Source organism: Anolis carolinensis, chromosome 1 (assembly GCF_035594765.1).
Source record: "Anolis carolinensis isolate JA03-04 chromosome 1, rAnoCar3.1.pri, whole genome shotgun sequence".
NCBI classification, from domain to species: domain Eukaryota; kingdom Metazoa; phylum Chordata; class Lepidosauria; order Squamata; family Dactyloidae; genus Anolis; species Anolis carolinensis.
Window position 1 is genome coordinate 254,810,273 of NC_085841.1, and position 22,039 is coordinate 254,832,311.

The following is a 22,039-nucleotide window of genomic DNA, read 5'->3' on the forward strand; positions in this document are numbered from 1 at the left end:
TGAGGATGGATCCCCAGGTGTGCACGGTGTTGGGCGTGGGCAGGTTGATTGGGATTTTGATGAAGAATTAGACACGCCCGACCCACGAGCTTTAGCTGTGTGAAGTTCTGATTCAGATTAAGGATTTGGGCCACCTGCTCTTTGGGCGTTGGTGTTTGGACACTCAGGGAAAATTGGGATAAACTGGGAATGTTTAGTCACTTCACTTTGCATGTGGCAAGGTGTTGCTGGGCGCCACTGGGACTCCTGTACGTGTTAAAGATGACTGGACTGGGACTTTGCATCAGATGTAAGTTAATCTGGGTTGTTCTGCAACGGAGGGCTGGAACTGTGTGGGTTTTCCTGGACTGTACTGTTATTGCTGTTTTGCATGAGCTGCTGTTGCCTCCATTGCCTTGGCTCTTTGTGCCATTCCGTTTCGTGGACCTTGAATTGATGACTACAACCCCTGGACTTTGGACTGGAATTCGACTCTTCTTCTGCCTTCACTCTTTGATTTGCGTCTACCCACGGCTCTTGACTCCTGGCTTGCCTCCTGACCTTGCTGCTGTCTCCTTTCCTGGCCCTGGACCGACCTGACGACGTCTCTTCGCTTTATTCCTTGAGCTCCTGGCATTGTCTGCACTCTTGAAGCGGATTATTGCTGCCCCTGCTGTTTGACTCCGGACCGGTTTGACGACATCTCCTTGCACTGTCCCTTTAAATCCCAAAGCCTGGTGCTGGCCGCAGTAAAGGCTTGGAGCCGCTTTCTCTCCTTTTGCACAGGCCTCCAAGTTTGTTTACAAGCACTGGGGAGCTCCTTTGTCCAGTGTGAGTTTCTGTTTGAGGCTTTAAGTTTGAACTGCTAAGTTTGGGACTTTGGGGAGTTTTTGGGGGGTTTCCAAGTCTTTGCTTTGTTTTGGCTGCTTATTCCAAGCCAACTCAGAACGTTTTGAGCTGAATTGAAGCACCTTTAGTTTAATCTGGATTATTTGCTTGAATAATCCGGTTTATTTGTTAAAGCATATTTTTGATATATTTTTGTTTGGACTGCCTTAAAACACTGAAGGTTAAGTGTTTTAAGCCATCTTTTATGTTTGTGACTAGTTTTTGGGCTATTTCTTGAATAAACTCTGTTTTGGTCTCTAATTGGCGTCTGACTTTTGACATTCTCCATAGAAGAAAGAAGATGTTACAGCTATTACTTCCTTCCTCTTCCGGATTCTTCTGAGCATATGAAGATACTTTTTACCTGACAGATTACAGAGCATGACAAATTTTCAGATGAGAATTAGTGGTCCAGCCATGAACGACACTAGATGAAGAAGCAAGTACAGTATTCCCCCACTTATCGTGGGGGTTACGTTCCAGGACCACCCGCAAAAAGTGAAAATCCTCAAAGTAGGGATACTGTATTTGTGTTGTTTACAATCTCACTGGCAAGTGGTGTCTCTGTCCCCTCCTCGCCTCTCAAGCACTCGCATGCTTTGTGAGGCAAAAACAAAGCTGCTTCAGCCTCTTTTCTCTCCCTTCGGCTTATCCTTCCGTCTTTCCTTAGGCTTCTTAGGAAGGAAGTAGAAAGAGGGATTTATAATATTATTTTATTATTCATGCTATTATTTTAGTGTTTATTTAAAAAACGCAAAACAGCAAATCCGCAAAAAGTGAACAGCGAAGTAGCGAGGGAACACTGTACTCTCAAGAATCTTTGGGTCCCTCTGAATCAGTATTGATAATGAGGCTTAGATTCAGATTTATTCTGCTTGGAAGAGGCCTACTTCAGTTTGGATTCTTCCATATTCCATCATCAGCTCTATGTGGTTCATGTTTTGGCAAAATCAGAAGCACATCCTACTTACAAAATTTCCACAATTTCAAATGCAGATTGCTGTTTAGCAAAGGTCTCTGTAGTAAGATGTCCCACATTAAAATCAGTGAGTCAACCATTGATACTCCAATACTAATCTTGATTATTTAGAAGAAAATATCTCTGTACTGAATCTAGTAAAGTATTTATATACCCACTGAACATGAGACTAAGCACCATGGAACAATACGGTGTACAGTTCTGAGTAGATATGTATAGGCTTATACAGTAAGCTTGGAATCTCATTGGTTACTCCCAACTAGAGAAGACATGTTGAATTATATGTTGAATTGTACATCTACATCAAGGAAAATCTAATTTATTCAATGAGTCTACTTTAGTAAGGAATAAGAGCAGGGTTGAGGCCTCAGTATGTTTAACATTACAAAGGAGAATGATGACATCCTACATTCACTTACCTTTGCTTAATTTCCATTGAACAAAATTTTATTTACTTATTTATGCATCTGCATGATTTTCTGTAGAAAATGGTTTCTTAAATCCAAGAGTGATCTATGGATACACACTGAGCGTTGTCACGGAAAATAGTTTCTATCCTTGTTTATAGAAGCAATCTGCCAAGGTGATATGTGCATGTTTGGACAACTATCACTTGTTTAATATGGAAGTTTAGAGGAGTATATGTGTTCAGTTATTAGAACACATTTCAGTGGATGAGCCCAGACAAAAGTATCATCATATTTAATAATTATACCATTAAAATTATTATAGTTGTATTTCACATTTAATATAATCTATATTAGAGTGACCATCTATTTCCATTGGTTAAAAAAACCATCTTTATAAATACCTGTGTGTTTATACCAATGAATATCCAGTGATTTCCCAGTGATATTCAATGTTTTCATGGGTTAAAAGAAAGCTTGAAAAGTTTTCAATGAAGGATATATGGTTTTTAAACAACATGCATGCCTCTTAGAGACTTCCAGTTGTTGCAGAACAAAATAGTTAAGAAGAAAATACTGCAAAAAATCATGGACAAAAGAATAACCATTTTAGCAGTATACATTTTAACTATGTTCCACAAACGGTTGTAAAAATAAAGAAATTAAAATAAATAAGTAGAACTTAAAAGCCTCCTGTCAGCCTAACATTTGTTCTGTAAGCATTTTTGTTATTAACATAATATTTTCAATTAATTCAGTTTGAAATTTGCTCAGTGCTAGAGGCTGAAAACCAAAACATCATTCACAATGGAAGATATTAATAAAAACTCTTGGGAACAAATTGCTACATTTCACAGTGAGATGCATAGGCAGCATTAGTCTGCACTTGGTTTACATCCAACATTGCTTGATTCTGGTATGGAAGATAATCTTCTGACAGCCAATGTTTATTTCATTGCTCATTTCATAGTATCACTTCTTCGCCACTTCTGGGGTCTCATCATTTACCGAAACCTTCCTTAGAAACAAATTGTGAAGGAGGAAATCACTTTTTAAAATTATTTGCCTGATTTTCATTCTTTCCTGAACTAGACTTGATAGACAGTTGTGAAATACCAAAGAAAAAACAACAGATTTCTGTGCTGTGTGACCATTTAAGTTCAGATTTGGACCTCAACCCATCTGGAAGGGGAGAAAGGCAAGAACCACCTTCATGAAAGATTTCATCAAAGCATTACTCAATGGCATTACAATGTTAATAAAATTTCTTTATCTGAAACTATAATTTAATATTCATGTATCTAATCTACATGTGACAAAGAAGCATATTCTAAAATTAGAGTGTAACCAGCAAACTATTGACTACTATAAACAATACGAAAAAACACAACCCAAACATTTTTTTAGTAAATAAAAAGATACAACTTTTAACCGGGGAATTATTTTAGTTGCTGATACTGCTTTAAACATAGCTGTAATTATGGCTTGAAAAAACTGTTCAAGCGCACAAGCATTTCTGTGTGGAAGGAGTCTTGTGTATATACATAAAGTCCAAGGGTATACTATCAAAATTCCGCTTATTCATTTATAGTTGGTACAGTAGTAACAGTGAATGCCTTAATTTTGTAGGGGGAAAAAATCAAACCAATATTTAGAAATAGTTTCTGATCTAGCTAATGTTTTCCCCATGAAAACAGAAACAAAATGCAATTTCCTTAATACTGTGATGCTGGACAGTGAAAAATGCACTTATTGTAAAAAATACAATTGAGTGTTAACCTGCAGCTGTCCTTTTCTAATATTAGTGTCCTTGATACCTAAGACAGCTGTACATTATGCTGAAATTGAGAAATTAATTGCATTTTAAATAAAAACAGAGCAACTACATACAGAACAAACAGTGAATCTTAACAGAATCAACATGCACTAACCCTACTCTTATGCAAAATTAATTTCTTCCAGAAAATTGCATCCAACCTTTGGCCTTCCACAAAGGTATATAGGTGTTGTCCCCTGGTAATACATTTGGACTTCTGTATTCAAATACCAGTTTGTTCGCTCAACATTACAAAATGTTTTGTCCCACTGGTATATCCTTTAGCTGCCCTTGGGCTTCCATAGAAACTGCTCTCACATAGTCACTTTTATGCAGCTTTTCGTGAGCCTCACTGAAAGTCTCCACAGTTCTATACAAATAAGCTTTCTTATTCATCTTCTTCTGGTTCCTGTAATACAACGGGTGCTTCTTCTTTTAAACAAGCACTAAAGAAGTTCAGAATTGTGCTATAAAGGTGGTATTTACTTTTCTCTGATGTGATATAATGACCTTCATCTGGGTAGATCTAAGAGACAAAAAGTAAAAAGAAACAGACTTTAAAAAATCAGGTGATATGTCTCTAAGATTTGTTTTAAATGTTTCTACATCAATACTAAATGAACACATTAGGTGATGTGCAACCTCACCAGAAAACTCATAAAATGCAAAATAAAATCAATTTTCTTGATATTTTAAACTAGCAATTCATAGCATTCACTAAAAGCTCAAATGCTAGTAGTATTTTCTCACATTTTATTTAAAATGGCTTTTCCCATTCACATTTTCAAGATGGTTTAAAGGAAATAGTTTGTATCAAATATTGATGGAAACAATACAAGACCTTGGAACAACATGGTATACAGCATGATCAGAATGTGGATCTAACATTATTTATATATACATATATATGGAAGTAAAGACTTGCTTTTAGAGGAAACAATTGATTATGTTGTGCCAATATTTTGGGGGGAATTGCATGTCTTTATTTGAATTTCTAGTATTTACAAAGGTTCAATATGATTTTCTTCAGTTGCATTCAGTTACCAGATTAGAAACTCCCTCCGGGCACACAGAAGACTGGGCGACTTGGAAAGCACTGAGCAGATTGAACTCTGGCACCAGGAGATGCAGAGGCAACCTTAAGAAATAGGGTTACAAAGTGGAGTCCACGACATGCGAGTGTGGAGAAAAGCAAACCACAGACCACCTATTACAATGCAACCTGATCTCTGCCACAATGGAGGACCTTCTTATAGCAACACCAGAGGCACTCCAAGTGGCCAGCTTGTGATCAAAAGAAATTTAGTATGATGCCAACTTTGTGATTTTTCTGTACATTAGGACTGTATTCTTAATTCGCTCCTGACATGATACATAAAAGTTGCATTGCAATTTGTGTTCTGACACTGGATAAGAAAGACAAAAATGATTCTTAATGCAACAGCTAAAGCTCCTTATTAAAATTAAAATGTCTCATAATATTTTCTTTAAATGCAACTGGTGTTGGATGTTCTTCAGAGCACATTCCTGATCTCTCTGTCTCTTAGAGTCAAGTCTCCTCCATCTTATATGGTCTCTGCTTCAGCAGTATCTCACAATGTATCACAAAATCATTTGTTAGCTGTTTCTCTGAATCTTACTCTTTTTATTCCACAAATAAAGATGTCTGCTTCATATGTTTGATTACACAAGAATTAAGTTTAAAACAGACATGTAGGTTTAAAATAATTAACTCCACTACTCAAGAGGCGTTAGTTCATTTTCAATTTAAAATTTCTTCCCAAATCTATTGAAGTGTCAAATCTAACAAGCCACAATCCTCTAGCATCAACGAAACATAGCTTCTAGTATATTACAATATTTAGTTTATGTGTACAAAGTTCTCCTCCTAGGTAACACAGGTGCAGAGGCTTAGCAGAAAGCACAGAAGCTGAAACGAAACCATTCTAGGTGTTTAGTCTTAAATAGCTATATCCAATTTTTCCACATGTGGAAATGATCATTATTAGTATAATGATAGGAAGATAACACAGACAAACTAGCTTCATCCAGATCAACAAGAAAGTGGGAAAATAGCTTTTATAAAATTTGTAATATTTTCTAATCCCCTTGCTTTATAAATAAATCAGATATGTATACATTAGTTTTGTAACCAAAAATAAGAACAACTGAAGCAATCAGAAATAATCAACAAAATAGAAATAAAACACAGCTGCTAATTTTTCTCCTTGGCAGTTAGTTACTGAAATCTTCCCTTCTTCACTTGTTGAAGGTATATCAAACAGATGGGGAGGTTTAGCAGAAAGCATATAAGCTGAAATTATATTACTCCAGGTGTTTAGTCTTAAATGTCTATATCTCAATTTTCCGCACATGGAAGTGATTGTTAGTCTGTCTGTCTAATCCCCGAGGAGCCTAAATTGTATCATGCCACATTGTTTTTTTTTAAAGAAATACTTGACGAAGAGATAAGGAGTATTGTCATAATATTATTCTGAAGTTTCTACATCCTGTATTGTATTGGCACTGCAGTGTGAATTTGATAGAACTGTCTTCTCCTCTTCAGTTCCTGTATAATCCTCCACATAGACTAGAATCCAACTCCAGAAGTTGCTCCAGCCTAATTTATCAGATATTTGGGGTACATAAGGTGCTGAAGTGGAGAATGGAGGCTTCTTTCTCTAAATTCCACTGATAGAAATAGTTACCCCGAAGACATACCCTTTTGGTTCAGTTTAATTCTTTGGAAAAGGAAAACAATACATTTTGAACTAATATATGCTTATAATATTGCTTAATCAATAGATTATATTAGTACCAATATATTTGCCAGCTATAGTTTACATATATTTATTACTGAAGATATTCAAATAATATACATTGTATACGAATAACATTTTGTAATATCTTTCAAACACCTGTAAGGGAAGAGAAGATCATAACTTATCAAATATGTTGAAATATGTGCTAAGCTAAAGAGACTCTGAAGTATTACATACCTGCATAGTATAATTCACTCCAGCTTTTATTAGATGTTTAATTAATTCTGCTGAGTGCTGGAAATGGACTTTAGCTATGGGATAACAACATCTGAGTGTTAGTCAAAAGCATTATTAATGAGAATCAGACCCTAAAGATTGACTGTCCCCCACCCTTGTTAAACAATGGGGATATGCATAAATATCCTTTCCTACCTCTTCCAAGAACATATTCCTTACAAGAGATTACCTATAACAGAGTGGGAATGAGAGAATGAAAGTGGCCTGGTTCATATCTCATCTGAACTTTAGGTAATTTACATGCTGCTTCATGTCTTTAAATCCCACCTAGTTCAATGGAACATTCTTGAAGACACACATGAATATGACTGCAATCCAAGTTTATCTTTCATAGGCCCCTTCTACACTGGCCTAATATCCCAGGTTATCTGCTTTGAACTGGATTATATGAGTCTCCACTGCCATATAATCTGGGATAAGCAAATAATCTCGGATCAGATCCTGGGATAAGGGCAGTGTAGAAGGGGCCACAGATACACCCAAACTGCAAAATGAAGGATAATACGTTTTTAGAGCTGAAGAAATGTGTGAAAGATTCTGAATATAGAAGAAAATATGAAAAGCAGGAGATGCTAAAGTGTGGGCTACAGGCTGATGTGACTTCCAAGTTGCAAAAATGTGCTAATGTACTCAAATATAAACAGATACACTGACCTGAATCCTTTTGCTACTCTTAACTAGAGTAGTCCCTTTGAAACAGTGGGATTTATTAATGACTATTCATCATTATATAAATGCACTTAGATGGGACTTTACTGTGGTATTTGTAATAATGTAAAGCACATTGAAGAATATAGCGCTGGAATTTAGAAATGCTGGCTGGTTTTGAATTCTAAAATGGTCTTGTTATTAGACTGAAGCCCCCTTCCTCTTACAAATACTAACACTCCTCCTCTCTCCTTATCATTTGCTGCCATGTCCTTTAAAAATGCTATTAAACCTCAGTTGAAACAGGTTGAGGTTGTCAGTCCACCTTTAGCATCCACTTCCATTCATTATGCTAGCATCGAAAAGCAAAAACTGAAAAGCTGAACAAAAGTATTCTGGCACAGCATAAATGAGCAAAAAGGTTGATACCTTTTTGTATATTGCTATAATGTTTTATTCTGTCTTATATTGTTGAATTTCATTTTTATGTAATTACATTTTAAACTGTGTTGTTCAGGCTTGGCCCCATGTAAGCCGCCCCGAGTTCCTTCGGGGAGATGGAGGCAGGGTACAAAAATAAAGTTGTTGTTGTTGTTGTTGTTGTTGTTGTTGTTGTTGTTGTTGTTGTTATTATTATTATTATTATTATTATTATTATTATTATTATTATTATTATTATTATTATATATGTCTTGTGATTACACAAAGATTCTGTGCCACCATACCAAAATCTTTCATTGGGAAATACACACCCTTTAATATTTGCTGCCTTACACTTTTAACTTAGATGTCTGATTTATCAAGTCCATAGTTTATGGATTATTTTTAGGAGAGTGATTGCCAAAAACAGCCTCCTAATATAAGCCATTTGGTGAAATTGCAGTAATTTTCTTTTTTGTTCAATTGAATATCCCCTGTACTATGCAAAACTGGAAAAAAAGGATTTATCTTTTGGAAGTGACCCTACTGAACCAAATACTATGATGTATTTACCACTGAGTCTAGAATGTTTATTATAAAGTCAGCAAATTGATGAGACCCTTAAAAAGTAAAACTATCAACTGAAGCTGAAATGTTTAGGTTTGCCTATTTTTTTCCCCCAGGGGAGCATAAGAGCATTCACTGAAATAAAAACTAGTCTGGGATTTTTTTTTAATTTGCATGTGTTAAGGAAATATATTGGGCATGTTTTCCCTGGGGTAAAAAGCAGAAAGGAAGGACCAGAGCTTAGTAAGACAGTCCATGCTTTTTATAAAGAAAAGTCCTATTCAATCCCCAGGATTTTAGCCAGATGATTTTTAATTATGGAACTTAAATTATGAACTGCCTTTTACTGTTTATATTAATAGGTACTGATAGTATATAGTCTTTTAGATTTATATTTTCTCTGTGTTATGTGTTTTAACTGATTGTATACGTTGTATTTTAATAAGTTGTTTCCTGCCTTCAAACATGGGAGAGATTGGAAAGAAATAAGATTGCTACAGCTACTAAGACATTCCCTCATCCTTGTCTTTGTGCCCCAGGTTCAATAAGTTTCAATTTCTGTGCCTGGAGAGAATCCTTTGAAAAGTCAAGTTTACAAATTTGGCCATAATAAAAACAATGGTTTGATAAATTATTATATCTTCATCAAAGCTGGAGGTGCAAGAGGTAAGGAAAGGGTGGGAAGAGGAGAGGTGGCGCTATAAAGCATAGTTTATTGGATGACAAACATGGTAATACCTGAAGCAGGCCATCAGGCCATGGGAGATAGCCATGTAAAATTGAGATGATATTTCTACTGGTTTCCTAATTCAGAGTTCACCCTTGCATTTTTATAGGAAAATATTTTTGCATCCATGTATGCCTGTGTATTTTACATTCAGTTGCATACTAATGCAATTATTATTGTGCATATTTTCAATGTGCATGATGCTTCAACAGAAGTTTCGGGCTTGCACTCAGAGTTCAAAACACATCCACACACCAATAGCAACAGGTATAAATACAATAATGCTGAAAGATGTATTTTCTTAGCTTGACCAGTGTAATATCGTGAATGTATGCAAGTGAGGAAACCTTTCTTTCCATGTTTATTAAACGTTAGAACTCGGCTTACAGCTCTTTGTTTTGTTTGATTTCTAGGTGAGGATCTTTTTCTCCATTTAAGAGAGATATACAGGTTCAAAGAATGGATATTGAGAAAAATCCATGTTGGTTTTGTGTTTGTTTACTTATTCTCAACAGGATTTCTAACTGTGTGTCATATGAAAGTGACACCCCACTATAAATCTAAGCTAAAATAGACGTGCATTAGGCATGCAGGCTGGCAGAAGTGGTATGGATATGACTGCAATTGCTGTGCAGAAGAAAGAGAAGAGGAAGGAGAAAGGGAAAGAATTATGTGATTGAGGAGGGTTAATGAAATATTTGCAATGCAGATAGAAGTCCATGTAGTCAGCCAGATAAGATAGCCCTTTGTAGTGAAAGGCACTTCACAAATTGTTAGTGAGAAGCCATTAAAGCACTTAAGCATTATATTTGGTTGTCATTATTGTTGTGAACCATCAAGTCATTTTGGACTTATGGTGACCCTAAGGAAAACCTATCGTGAGGTTTTCTTGGAGGAATCTGATGGGGGAGGGGGGAGTCCTTGTTTTCATCTAAGACTGAGGCCCCATCCATGCTGCCATATAAAATCCAGATTATTTGCTTTGAACTGGAGCATGTAGCAGTGTAGACTCAAGGCCCTTCCATACAGACATATAACCCAGAATGCTAATATATGCTTTGAACTAGGTTATCTGAGTCCACACTGCCATACAATCCAGTTAAATGGGGATTTTATACATCTGTGTGGAAGAGGCCTCATATAATCCAGTTCAAAGCAGATAATCTGGATTTTATATGGCAGTGTAGATGGGGTCTGAGAGAATGTTATCTGCCCAAGCTCATCCAGTGTATTTCCACAGATATTTCCTGCTGTCTCATCACACTAGAGCATGAATCTACTTTAAATCCAGTTTCTTCCTCCTGTAGAATTCTGGGGTTTGTAGTTTGGTGAGGCCCAGGACCTGTCTGGCTGAGCTGTTTAAAGCCCCCACCCGAAAGTGGATTTAAAGTGGATCTAAGCTCTAGTGTGATGAGGTCCCTGGTCTCCCAGTGTCCCAGGCCAACATACAAACCACTATGCCATGGCTCTCAAAACCTTCTTATGCTGACATTTAGATTTTGCCAGTGGCAAACTGGGAATAATTTAGAAGTTGTTTAAATATTTATGCATTCAGTTATTAATACATGTTGCCTTCTACCAATGGCATAGTGTTTTATAAGATTTAAACAAATTGATATGAACAGCTGCAAAGCACTACAAATAGTCACTTAAGAGAAATGTCATCTGCTCAGATCCAAAACTGTCAACTGATTGTGACAAGCAGATCTCTAAGGAGCGGACAAATATCAGTATTATAAAACCCACACACCCCAGCACACATACACAGTTTTACTGAACTTCTTTATGTAACAAGCTGCAACTGCAAACTGAATTGCTTTTGCGTAAATACTCACTATCGGCTATCCCATGGATGATTAACAAATTTTCTTCCTTAAAGCCATGAATATTGTGCAGCACACTTGATGCCTTTAGAAAGAAGCACACATATTATATATAACTATAACTGATTTAAACTCCACATCCCTTTGGCACCCTATAAGGATCCGTAATGCATCTTGCTCACCTGATAAGCATGTTCTTCCTTAGCTGGAATCCCTAGGTATCTTTCTGAAAAAGCTGATGCTGTGTATGAGGAGCAGAAGAAAATATTATTTACATGAAAGTCTATTTGGAGAGGGGATTAGATATATTAACCTTTATGGACCTAATCATATGTAACTAAAGGTTACACTATCTACTATTGCTGAGACCCAACTGAATACCAATATGGAATCCAAGGCTCTACTGACATATTAACACAGAATCACCTCTACTTTCAATTGGAGACACCATGATCCAAAATAAGGAACTAAGGCCCCATCTCCACTGACCATTTAATGCAATTTGAAGCTTCAAACTGCAGTGGTCAGACAACAAATTCCCACGAAATTGTACAAAAAGAAGCCGTTAATGTGCATCAGTGCTCTGTGCTTTATGTCATCATCATCTGGGTCTAAAACTGGTCTAAGTATTTCCTATGTAATAGTATTTCCTATTTCCTACACAGCAAAACCACTTTCTTTAATACAGTAGAGTCTCACTTATCCAAGCTAAACGGGCCGGCAGAAGCTTGGATAAGCGAATAACTTGGATAATAAGGAGGGATTAAGTAAAAGCCTATTAAACATCAAATTAGGTTATAATTTTACAAATTAAGCACCAAAACATCCTGTTATACAACAAATTGGACAGAAAAGGTAGTTCAATACGCAATAATGTTATGATGTAATTACTGTGTTTACGAATTTAGCACCAAAATATCATGATATATTGAAGACATTGACTACAAAAATGGCTTGGATTATCCAGAGGCTTGGATTAGTGAGGCTTGGATTAGTGAGACTCTACTGTACCAGTTTGAGACTGTATTAAATATTCAATGTAAATGTCCCCTACAACTCCTGTTCATGCTGTGCTTCTACATACAGTAGAGTCTTGCTCAGCCAACCTTTGCTTATCCAATGTTCTGTATTATCAAAGCAGTCTGCCTCCCACCCGGATCCACAGCTGTTTCTCTAGGCAGCAACGAGCAGCGGGCCCACATGCCCAACAACACAATTGCAGCCACACTCCTAAATAAGTGGCAGATTTGTTGTAAAACATAATGTTTTGGTGCTTAATTTGCAAAATCAAAATTTAATAATTGATAATCAAAATTGATAAATTTGATAATTTGACGATTAATAGTATTTTCCTTAATCACTCCTTATTATCCAACATTTTTGCTTATCCAAGGTTTTGCCAGCCCGTTTATGTTGGATAAGGGAGACTCTACTGTATCTTTTTACATGATACATATGTTTAGTTTGTTGCACAGCAGTTTGATTCAACGGAGTTCTGTTTCTTGCAAACTATTTGTCTTCATACTTGATGTAACCCCTCAACTATTTCACAAAAGAAGAAAACTGAGCTACTTATACTCAGTGAACAGCTCTAATAATACAAAACACTCACCATACAATCTCATGTCTGTAATTGGTGCAATCACAGCCCCACATTTGAAAAGCTTTTCATTCGCCTTTAGAATCATTGATGCAATGTATCCTCCATAGCCCTACAAAACAACCTAATGTGAATTAAAATGTAACCATTATCGCCTTAATGAAATCGCCTTTTGTTCCACAGCATTTACATTTATTTCTTTAGCTCCCTGACATTCTGTGAACTATAAAGCAACAATTATGAAAGAATCGAGAATGCTTAAGACAACTTTAAGCTGATATATAGTGCAATAATATTCACTGTGTACACTGAAAATAATACAAGATAGTAAATACAATTTTTTCTGTCCCTTTCCAGCAATGTTTGGGGTATAACACATTAATTGCACTAGCTCTGCTAAAGCTGTGAATGTTTCACATTTATCTCAGAATTGTTCCTTTGGCTTTCTGGAGCTTTCAGCCTATTTCAAAAGTTCTTCGGAAATTATCAGCTTAGGTCTCTGGTTGAGAAAGAAAAAAAAAGCAAAAGAGATAGAAGTGAATAGAGTGGCAGGGGGAAAAAAGTAAACATTGAGTTCCAATCCTATCACTGGATTTGGTCATGCCTGCCACTAACATATGACTCCTGTCATATTATGCTTGTAAAATACAGCCTTCAAAAGAAAAAAAAAACTTCTATAGGTGAGACTGCCTTATGAATATATATTTCTGTGGTCAAAACTAGAACCAAGACCTGCAACAGGAGACATATCTCTGGCATGTAGCTATCATAACCCTCCTGATGGAAAACTTGGCTATTTTCCATGTAAATGGAAAGCAATATGAGCTACAGAGACATGTCCAAGTAGTTTACTTTAACTAGTCATAGTGTGACAGATATCTTCAGGGACCTCTATAAGTCCTTGAGATAACCTCAGTACTGTGCATCCAGGAAAACAGTTGGCCACATCTTTATTGCTCCTCTTACTTTTCACAGATGAAGGACAGGCTTGGGGTGAATTTGGATCATTGTGTGGTTGGAACTGAATTTCAGCTTCTGCAACAACTTAAGTGGGGTCCACTAGCTTATGTTGGACTCACAACATCATAACACAACAACAGTTGGCAATCTAGATGTTATAGGAGACACGTGGCTGCTATCAAAAATGATACTGGCTTTGGAACTGAAGCACTTTGGGTAACTGATTTTTCTGGCTATTGAAATACTTGTCTCTCTATATACTGTATGTAAATAATGAGTTTTTTTGGAGATGGGAAGCAAGTTTAAACATGAAATTAATTTATGCTTCACATATACCTTACAAATAACCTGAAGGTAATTTTATACAAATATGTTTGATGAAGAAAACTGGTAAAATAAGCTCATTTTAAAAACCCCTCTCGGCAGCTTTGTAATTGTTTTGTTTTCTTCCAGATAAATATAAGAGTCAATACACAATACTTGTAGATTGATTCTACACTTCTAAGAGATAAAATTCAAGGTCTAGCAACCCTAATTTAAAACTTGTATGGCCAACAATAGGCTTTTCACAAAAAAGGCTGTGATTTCTCTGCTCTCACCCAGAGACAGAAAAAGCTACTCTTTTGGAATAGGATAATATGTTTCCTCTAGTTATTTTTCTGGTGCAAACAGAAACTATAATTTGCATAAGAATATTTGAACTCTGACAGCATAAACTTTTGTTGTGCTTTATCAATGTCTATGATATAGCAATGAATACTTTTTAGCACAAAATAGAAAAAAAATATTTACGCTGTAATAAATAATTTCTATTGAAAAAGTAGGTCATTACAGATTAGCCTACTTTTAGCATCCCTATGTAAGCATCCTTGAATCTTTTCAAGTGGTCACAGAAAGGTCAGAAAGCAAGCAATCAGACCAGAAAATAAGGATGGAAAATAATTTCATTTGGTTTACATTTTTAAGCAAACCAACTTCATTTGAACTAGCCAAACGAAGACACAAAATGAAAGACACTTATCCTTTCAAATTCAAGTTTTTAGTCTATGACTAATTCTGAGCACTGGTTCAGCACTGAAAATCGTTCACCTGAAATGGATGAAACATGAGAGCCAGGTGTTATGGGCATGCTGATGACAACTCACTCCAAATGTCCAGATTAGGGTTTTAATATAAATGTGACAACAATCAGGAAAAAAACTGCAGGAAACTTCCATATAATGTCCACAGATTGATTAACAACTCTCCCTTTACCAGCTGCTTAAAACATATATCGTCATGAAATCACCAAAATCCTAATTCTTGATAATGTATTCAGAAAGAAACTGATCAATGGTTTAGAAAACTGTTGGAATATTCTCATACTCTTTCTGCTATTCTAGGTTATCAATGTATCACAGTTTCTTTGCAAATCTAGGGCTGAAATAAACTTAGATAGTGTCCTGTTTTGTCTTTCAAGAACAGCCTTAAGACACTGTGGTGAGTAAATGAAAACTGCTTTACTTTAGCAAAACATAAAGTACAGTACACTAAGTGAAATAATGCAAAAGACAGCCAGGAAGTCTTACTTCAGACAAAGAAACAGGCATAAATCCAGATGCAGACTTGGAGCAGGCACACAGAGTGAAGGCATTAGAGTCAGTTTGTTACCAGCAAGAGCTGGCTGCACCTGCTTCGGCTTTTATAGCCCTGGGTCCCCACACAGCTGCTAGGGCAGTTCCTAATTACTCAGCTGCATTTCTGGCAGCTAATCTAGCTGAATGACGTCTCTGCTCTGTTTCCTTTTGCCTCTCCTAGAATTGGGGTACTAGCAAAGTCTCCTCCTCAGACTCCAACTCACCCTCACATTCATGAACACTTTCCTGCTCCGCTTCCTCTTCTGAAGAAGAGGAATCCTTGACAGATAGTCTCATCCAAAGATGAAATAACAATAAACCTTGCAAGCAAATTTCTTTGGAGCTGGATATTAATACAAACACACACACTAAAGTCTTTTTGGCTATGGCATTCCATAAATATTCATGTTGTTTACTCACTGAGTCATAAACTTGGAATATTATACAATGTGACTAAAACAAGGGCTACGGTAAAGTACTGAAACTGACATGTCAATTACATTGAGTTTTTTCTGAAGACACACCAGATTTGTTAGGGTTTTTTGCTCTATAATACATATTTATGAAAAGGATTTTGACAAAACATGTTATTCAGGCTTAGGCTGATATCTGGAACACTTCCTGCAATAAGTTTGGGACAAGTGACAAAATTTGGTTCTCTTCAGGAAAATCACTGGTTTTGGTCCATTTTACATGGAATTTGGCATGAAACACTTTTATATGCTACAAATCATAAATGAAATGATCCAAATTAATCCGGGCAACATTGGGTAAATTTCCTAGTGCACACATGCACACAAACACACACCTGCTGTGAATAGGACAAATTAAATATAGAATTTTACCTTTCCAAATATGCTCAGTCTGTTAGAGTCAATGAATGGTTGTTTCAGCAAGTACCTGAAATAGACAGTAAAATAATGTTTCCTGTGTGACGGATATCATACTGTGATTTCTACAATAAAAACAGAACAATAAATAAATAAATCATTCCACTCTAGACTTGCAAATCCCTTCTTCAACCCAATAATAATGCCTGCTAGACGCTGACAATATTCAAAATTATGATTTATCTTACATAAAATGTAAATAACTATGTTTCTGCTTGGATTAAACATAAAAGCTAAAACATTACAGAAATGTTGAGAAATTATGAGCCCAAGACACAACTGTTACTGTTTCAACATGGAGCCCAAGAAAGAAAAACTGATTGAAGATAATCTTTTCCATGAATTACATCAACACAGTATTAATCAATTTTCCTTTGAGGAAAATTCACCACTTTGGCCAATTTAAACATTTTTCAGTGTTCATTTAAAAAAAAAGAAGATTGTAGCCACTTTAATCAGACCTCAGTTACATGTAAAATCTCCCTGAGATGAATACATGAAAGTTGCAGAATGACAGAGATGGTTTAAAATATCCACACTGTTTGGGTAGCCTATGCACCTACATATCTCATGGGCAAAGATGTAAACCATCGTGATATCTTCTGTACTGTTTCTAATAAAAAATAAATTAAAATGCTAAAAGGTTGCTGAACGTTATAGTTTAGATCTCTAATTCTGTACTGCAGAGATCAACCACTTCCCTGAGGGAGGCTGCCTAAGACAGCTATTTATGCAGGGACAACTGTTAAGAAGGTGTTGCAGTGCCTTTTGATACTGAGGCCATGATGTGGGACTGAGTTGTATTCTTGATAGTTGGATATCAAGTAGTCTGTTACATTTGCCCAGTCTACCTGTTCAAATGTATCTACTCTTACGAACCCCCTCAGAATCTAAGATCATCTGCGGAGATCCTGTTCTCAGTCCCATCTCCTTCACAAGTGAAATGGGTGGGGACGAGAGACAGGGCCTTCTCAGTGGTGGCCCCTCAGTTGTGGAACTCCCTTCCAAGTGATATTAGATCATCCCCCTCCCTTCTGGCCTTCAGAAAGCGAGTTAAAACTTGCCTTTGGGAGCACGCTTTGTACAGTGCAACAAATTTACTGGAAATCGTGCAATTGATCATGGAACGGCCTTAAGACTTCACCTTTGGATGACGTGTCTCAACATTAGATTGTATTTTAACTATGGTTTTATGTATGTTCAATTTTAATCTAATTTTGTGTTTCATGTTTTAGGCACTATGTAGTGCCGTTTATAAGCCGCCTTGAATCCCTCCAGGGGTAGAGAAAGGCACGATATAAATATGGTAAATAAATAAATGAAATACAGCATCTGCAAAACATCCTCTACTATGCAATAATTTGTTAATGAATTTAGAAAAATCAAAGATTTTATTTATTTACAGCATTTATATTCTGCCCTTCTCACCCCGAAGGGGACTCAGGGCGGATCACATTACACATATTAGGCAAACATTCAATGCCTTTTAAAATAGGACAAAGACAACAACATAGCTCCGAGCGGGCCTCGAACTTATGACCTCCTGGTCAGTGATTCATTACAGTTAATTGCACTGGCTTGCTCTCCCGTCTGCGCCACAGCCCCGGGCCACACTGCAGTAATCAGACTAGGCCTAAAAGTATGGTTTATCAGACAGTATTTTTTTTTCTTTGTATGAAACTCTGAATGCGTTGTAGCAAACCAGTGCGCAATATATTTTCAATCTGTTATATTAAACTAAGAATTATTTTTACATGAAAATAAATAGAAGAAATGTTTGCACATACGTACTCTACCGCTGCTATCTGGTCCTTCACTTCCACTGATCCTATGGAACGGTGAACTTCTTGCAGAATCTTTAGACCTTGAAATCCACTCCCTCTTCCATCAAACTGAGCTACGATGACATTATCAGAGTTGACAAGCACAGAATCCCAGTCAATGTGAAACTTATCTGTAACCAACTGGTTGCCTGGAGCTTCATCACTGTAAATAGCAACAGACCAGACACAAATGGAGGCTATTGACAATGTGATGAACTTTGCAGTTCTTCAATATTTTATCTAACCTGGATGGCAGAGTTCATCATGCAATCCAGTTGGATAATTGTCAGATTTATCTATAACAGCACATTAACCACTGCTGTTATCCCTCTTGGAAGCAGCGAACAGAAATAACTGTATAGCAATAAATTAGTGAGATTAACATATTGTTTTACTAGCTTCATTGACAGAAGTTTAGGAACAGAGAAAGCTTCTTGCCCCCTTTTTTATCAAAGCAGCAGCTATTTGAGTGACTTGCAGCATAAAAAAGGGAGGGGTGAAAAAAAAGAATGTGGCAATACTACAGCCACAGAAATAGATTTATATCCACAGAAGTTCATGCTAAAATAAAACCAGTTAGCATTATAGGAAACAGAGTCATTTCTATTTGTAGGGTCATGCCTTCCTGCAACTACTGTATATACCCACATATAAATTGATCTCATGTATAAGTCAAGAGAGGGTTTTGGGGCCAAAATTACGGATTTTGATATGTCCTGTGAAAAGATTGATAGTTGTTCCACTGAGAAAGAAAGAGCCAACATTGTCTCAGAGGTCCAGCCTCCCCAGTCTCTGCTGCTGCCATTTTGTTGCTCAGGCATTCAAAGAGGTCTGAAGCGGCAGCAGAGTGGAGAGGAGTAGAAGGAGTTGGTGCTTCTTTTAGTATCTCCTGGAATACCACTTTACTCAGAGATTATTCCTTTTTTAAAAGAAGTCAACCCATTTTTTTACTTTAGACTGATACATGAGGATATACATACAGTACATGTGTATGTATGTGTATTCACTTTCAAGTAATCTGTTGACTCCATTAATTTCATAGGATTTTTTTAAGCCAAGGAATACTCAAAAGTGGGTTTGTCAGTTCCTTGACCTGAAATATAGCCTACAATACCTGGTGGCCTCCCATGCAAATACTAATGAGGGTTGTTGTTGTTTATTCGTTTAGTCACTTCTGGCTCTTCATAACCACATGGACGAGCCCATGCCAGAGCTCCCTGTTGGCTGTCACCAGCCCCAGCTCCTTTAAGGTCAAGCCAGTCACTTCAAGGATACCATCCATCCATCTTGCCCTTGGTTAACCCCTCTTACTTTTTCCCAGCACCATTCTCTTCTACTAACCAGGGTAGAAACTGCTTAGTGTGCAAAATCACACAGGACTTGGTATCTCTGGAGTAATGAGGCTCCTGCAACTATATTGCTGCTGTAATTCCCAACTGTTTGGTAAATACTGTGGAAGGAACCTCAGTAGCCACCAATTTCCAGAGGTGGTGGCATGCCCCAAATGAGTTGGAGTAGGTTTAATTTCTATTCCTCAATACTTGGAGACTGAACACTCCCAGGATAGGAAATTTCAGGTTCAAAGGGACCTAAAATTATATCACGGTTGTAATGCCCTCATCCCTCCCTTATCTATTTCCTTCTCAAAAACAAATCTGTTACTAATGAATGGGGGAAAAAACCTCTGAAAACTCCAGGAAGCATGAAATGGGAGACAATATTAATTTCAGAGTGTGTAATATACAGAAGTAACTAATTTTCTTTGTGGGTGGAGAAGAATAAATTATCTGAGATGGTAAATATTTCACTTCTACTATGATGTTTTCTTTCAACATTGCTAAGAATGGTATTTTAAAAAATAACAACAGGATGTCATTTATTGAAAAGGAAAGTATATTCTATTTTCCTTCAGCCATAAATATTAAGGAGGAGAGGAAACGGCAACAACATATCTCAGTGAAAGCTATATGCCACTAGAACTGAAATAAATATAAAATTCCTTGCCTAATGTATTGAAATAAAATTAGACTATATTCATGAGAACATGATTAGCACTCCTGATAGACATATGATAAATAAAGGAAGCTTGCAATTAAGAGACATAAAGGAATGCAATAAAATATGTAACATTTTCTTCAGTCATTGTTTCTGGGATATTTTAAACTGCTGAACTTAGAATAGAACATCTGTCAGTGTTGCTTTATCACTGCGTAGAAAGACAAGTGCCTGACCTTCCATGGTATCACAGTGGATGACAGTCAGATCTGATAGATTACAATAGTTAAACCACCCTCAGTAAATTTTTTTGTTATGATCATGGCATGGATTCTGTGATTGGGGAAGTATCTGAAGTAAAATAAACAAAGAAATGAATAATTAAATGGTCACCCTCCTTTTCTCAAAGTCCAAACTATCAAAAACAGTGAGTGGTATTTTTAAAAGTCCTTTTATCATTAGTTAGTCTGCTGTCAAAACAAATAGCTCAATAAAATAATGTATACTTTCCTCCGGCAGGATAATATCACCTGGAAGGAATACCATAGCATGAGCATGGAAGAATCAGAAAGGCGTTCCTACCTTGTGTCTCCACCACACATATCTCTGAAAGGTAGCAGGACCAAGAACAGTGTATCATCAGAGCCAAGGAAAACTTATACAGGAGAATAGCATAGACTCAAATTGCACAAGGCTTCAAAGGCCATAACCAGCACTTTGAATTGTTCCTCCGAACATTAGTCAGTGGGGCAAGAGAGCCATATGCTCGGTGCTACAGTTAATATTCTGACTGGGCCAACTTCTTGTCACCGATGTCCTTCATTTCTTTTCTGGCAAAATATATTTGACAAACTGTTCACTGAATTGCAGAAGCTTTAATTATGTTTCAGTTCCATAATTTCTTTGGATGCTTATTTTTGAAATGTGTAATTATAGGATTCTATCTGACATTAAGACACTTAAACTTAGCACTCCATATAGGAGCTAAAAATAGTGAATACTAAAAACCTGCAGTGAGGATATAATTCAGGTTGCAATGAATATTCATCTTTCAGACAAAATATATGATGAATCTTTGGTCTGTAGTCTATTTGTAAGTATAGTCATCATCTGGTAGTATCACTATTTTACATCACAGACAAAACTTTAATTTTAGTTGATGCCATCTCAAATGCATCAGGTGAAAATAAATTTTAATACAATACACTTGTTCACCAGACATTTATCAAATGTTAAATAATGAAGAAAGGACTAATTGCCTTCCTCCCTCATATTGGGTAGCAGAGTAGTGTGGAAGGAGGATTCTTCGATGTTGAAGAGAGGCCATGGCAGTTGTGCTGGAACTGGAACTAAGGCTATTAGGCAGCTGTTGCCCCTACCATCTCCCATTTGTTGATTTCATTTGGGCCACTCTCTCACCTTAGATACAGTATGAGCTTGTTGGTCATTATGAGCAGGGTAGAATATTCTCCGCTTTTTCCCATGGAATTTTTCACATATCCTACACTGTAGATAAGGACTTGGTTATTGACTTAGGGTGGTGCCTTAATTAGGTGATCACATGCTGGGTAGTGAGGGAGAAATTGAAGTTCTGATAAGTACTTACTGCACCCATTTGGTGAAGGAAAGGGCTCTGAAACTGTCTTCACAGGTTGTGAGATATGGGGTATGGGGAAGGAGGTTATACGTGGAGATGGCCTCAGGATTGAGCCCCCATTAGAGGTTGTGTGTGATCTTCAGGATGGGTAGATGGGGATCAGGATGGATAGATCCCCAGTAGATAATTATCCCCAGGGCTAAGGTGTTTCTCACCCAGGATGAACAGAACAGTAGGTGTGGGTA

General features: G+C 36.8%; 1 protein-coding gene across 3 annotated transcripts in view; it reads right to left on the reverse strand.

Annotated features, from left to right (window-relative positions):
- Positions 1-2,532: 2,532 nt before the first annotated feature.
- The window catches only part of dpp10 (dipeptidyl peptidase like 10), a 798,815-nt gene continuing 779,308 nt past the window's right edge, over positions 2,533-22,039 (reverse strand). For 2 of the 3 annotated variants that reach the window (XM_008109652.3, XM_003214894.4), the window contains exons 20-26: positions 18,171-18,365; positions 16,335-16,389; positions 12,926-13,025; positions 11,496-11,554; positions 11,326-11,398; positions 7,069-7,142; positions 2,533-4,595 (exon numbers count right to left, since the gene is read on the reverse strand). In XM_008109652.3, the coding sequence (XP_008107859.1) occupies positions 4,458-4,595; positions 7,069-7,142; positions 11,326-11,398; positions 11,496-11,554; positions 12,926-13,025; positions 16,335-16,389; positions 18,171-18,365 (694 nt within the window). In that variant the 3' untranslated portion in view covers positions 2,533-4,457. Of the gene's footprint in view, positions 4,596-7,068; positions 7,143-7,263; positions 7,298-11,325; positions 11,399-11,495; positions 11,555-12,925; positions 13,026-16,334; positions 16,390-18,170; positions 18,366-22,039 lie in introns of those variants that run through there. The other variant, XM_008109657.3, reaches the window with a different exon arrangement.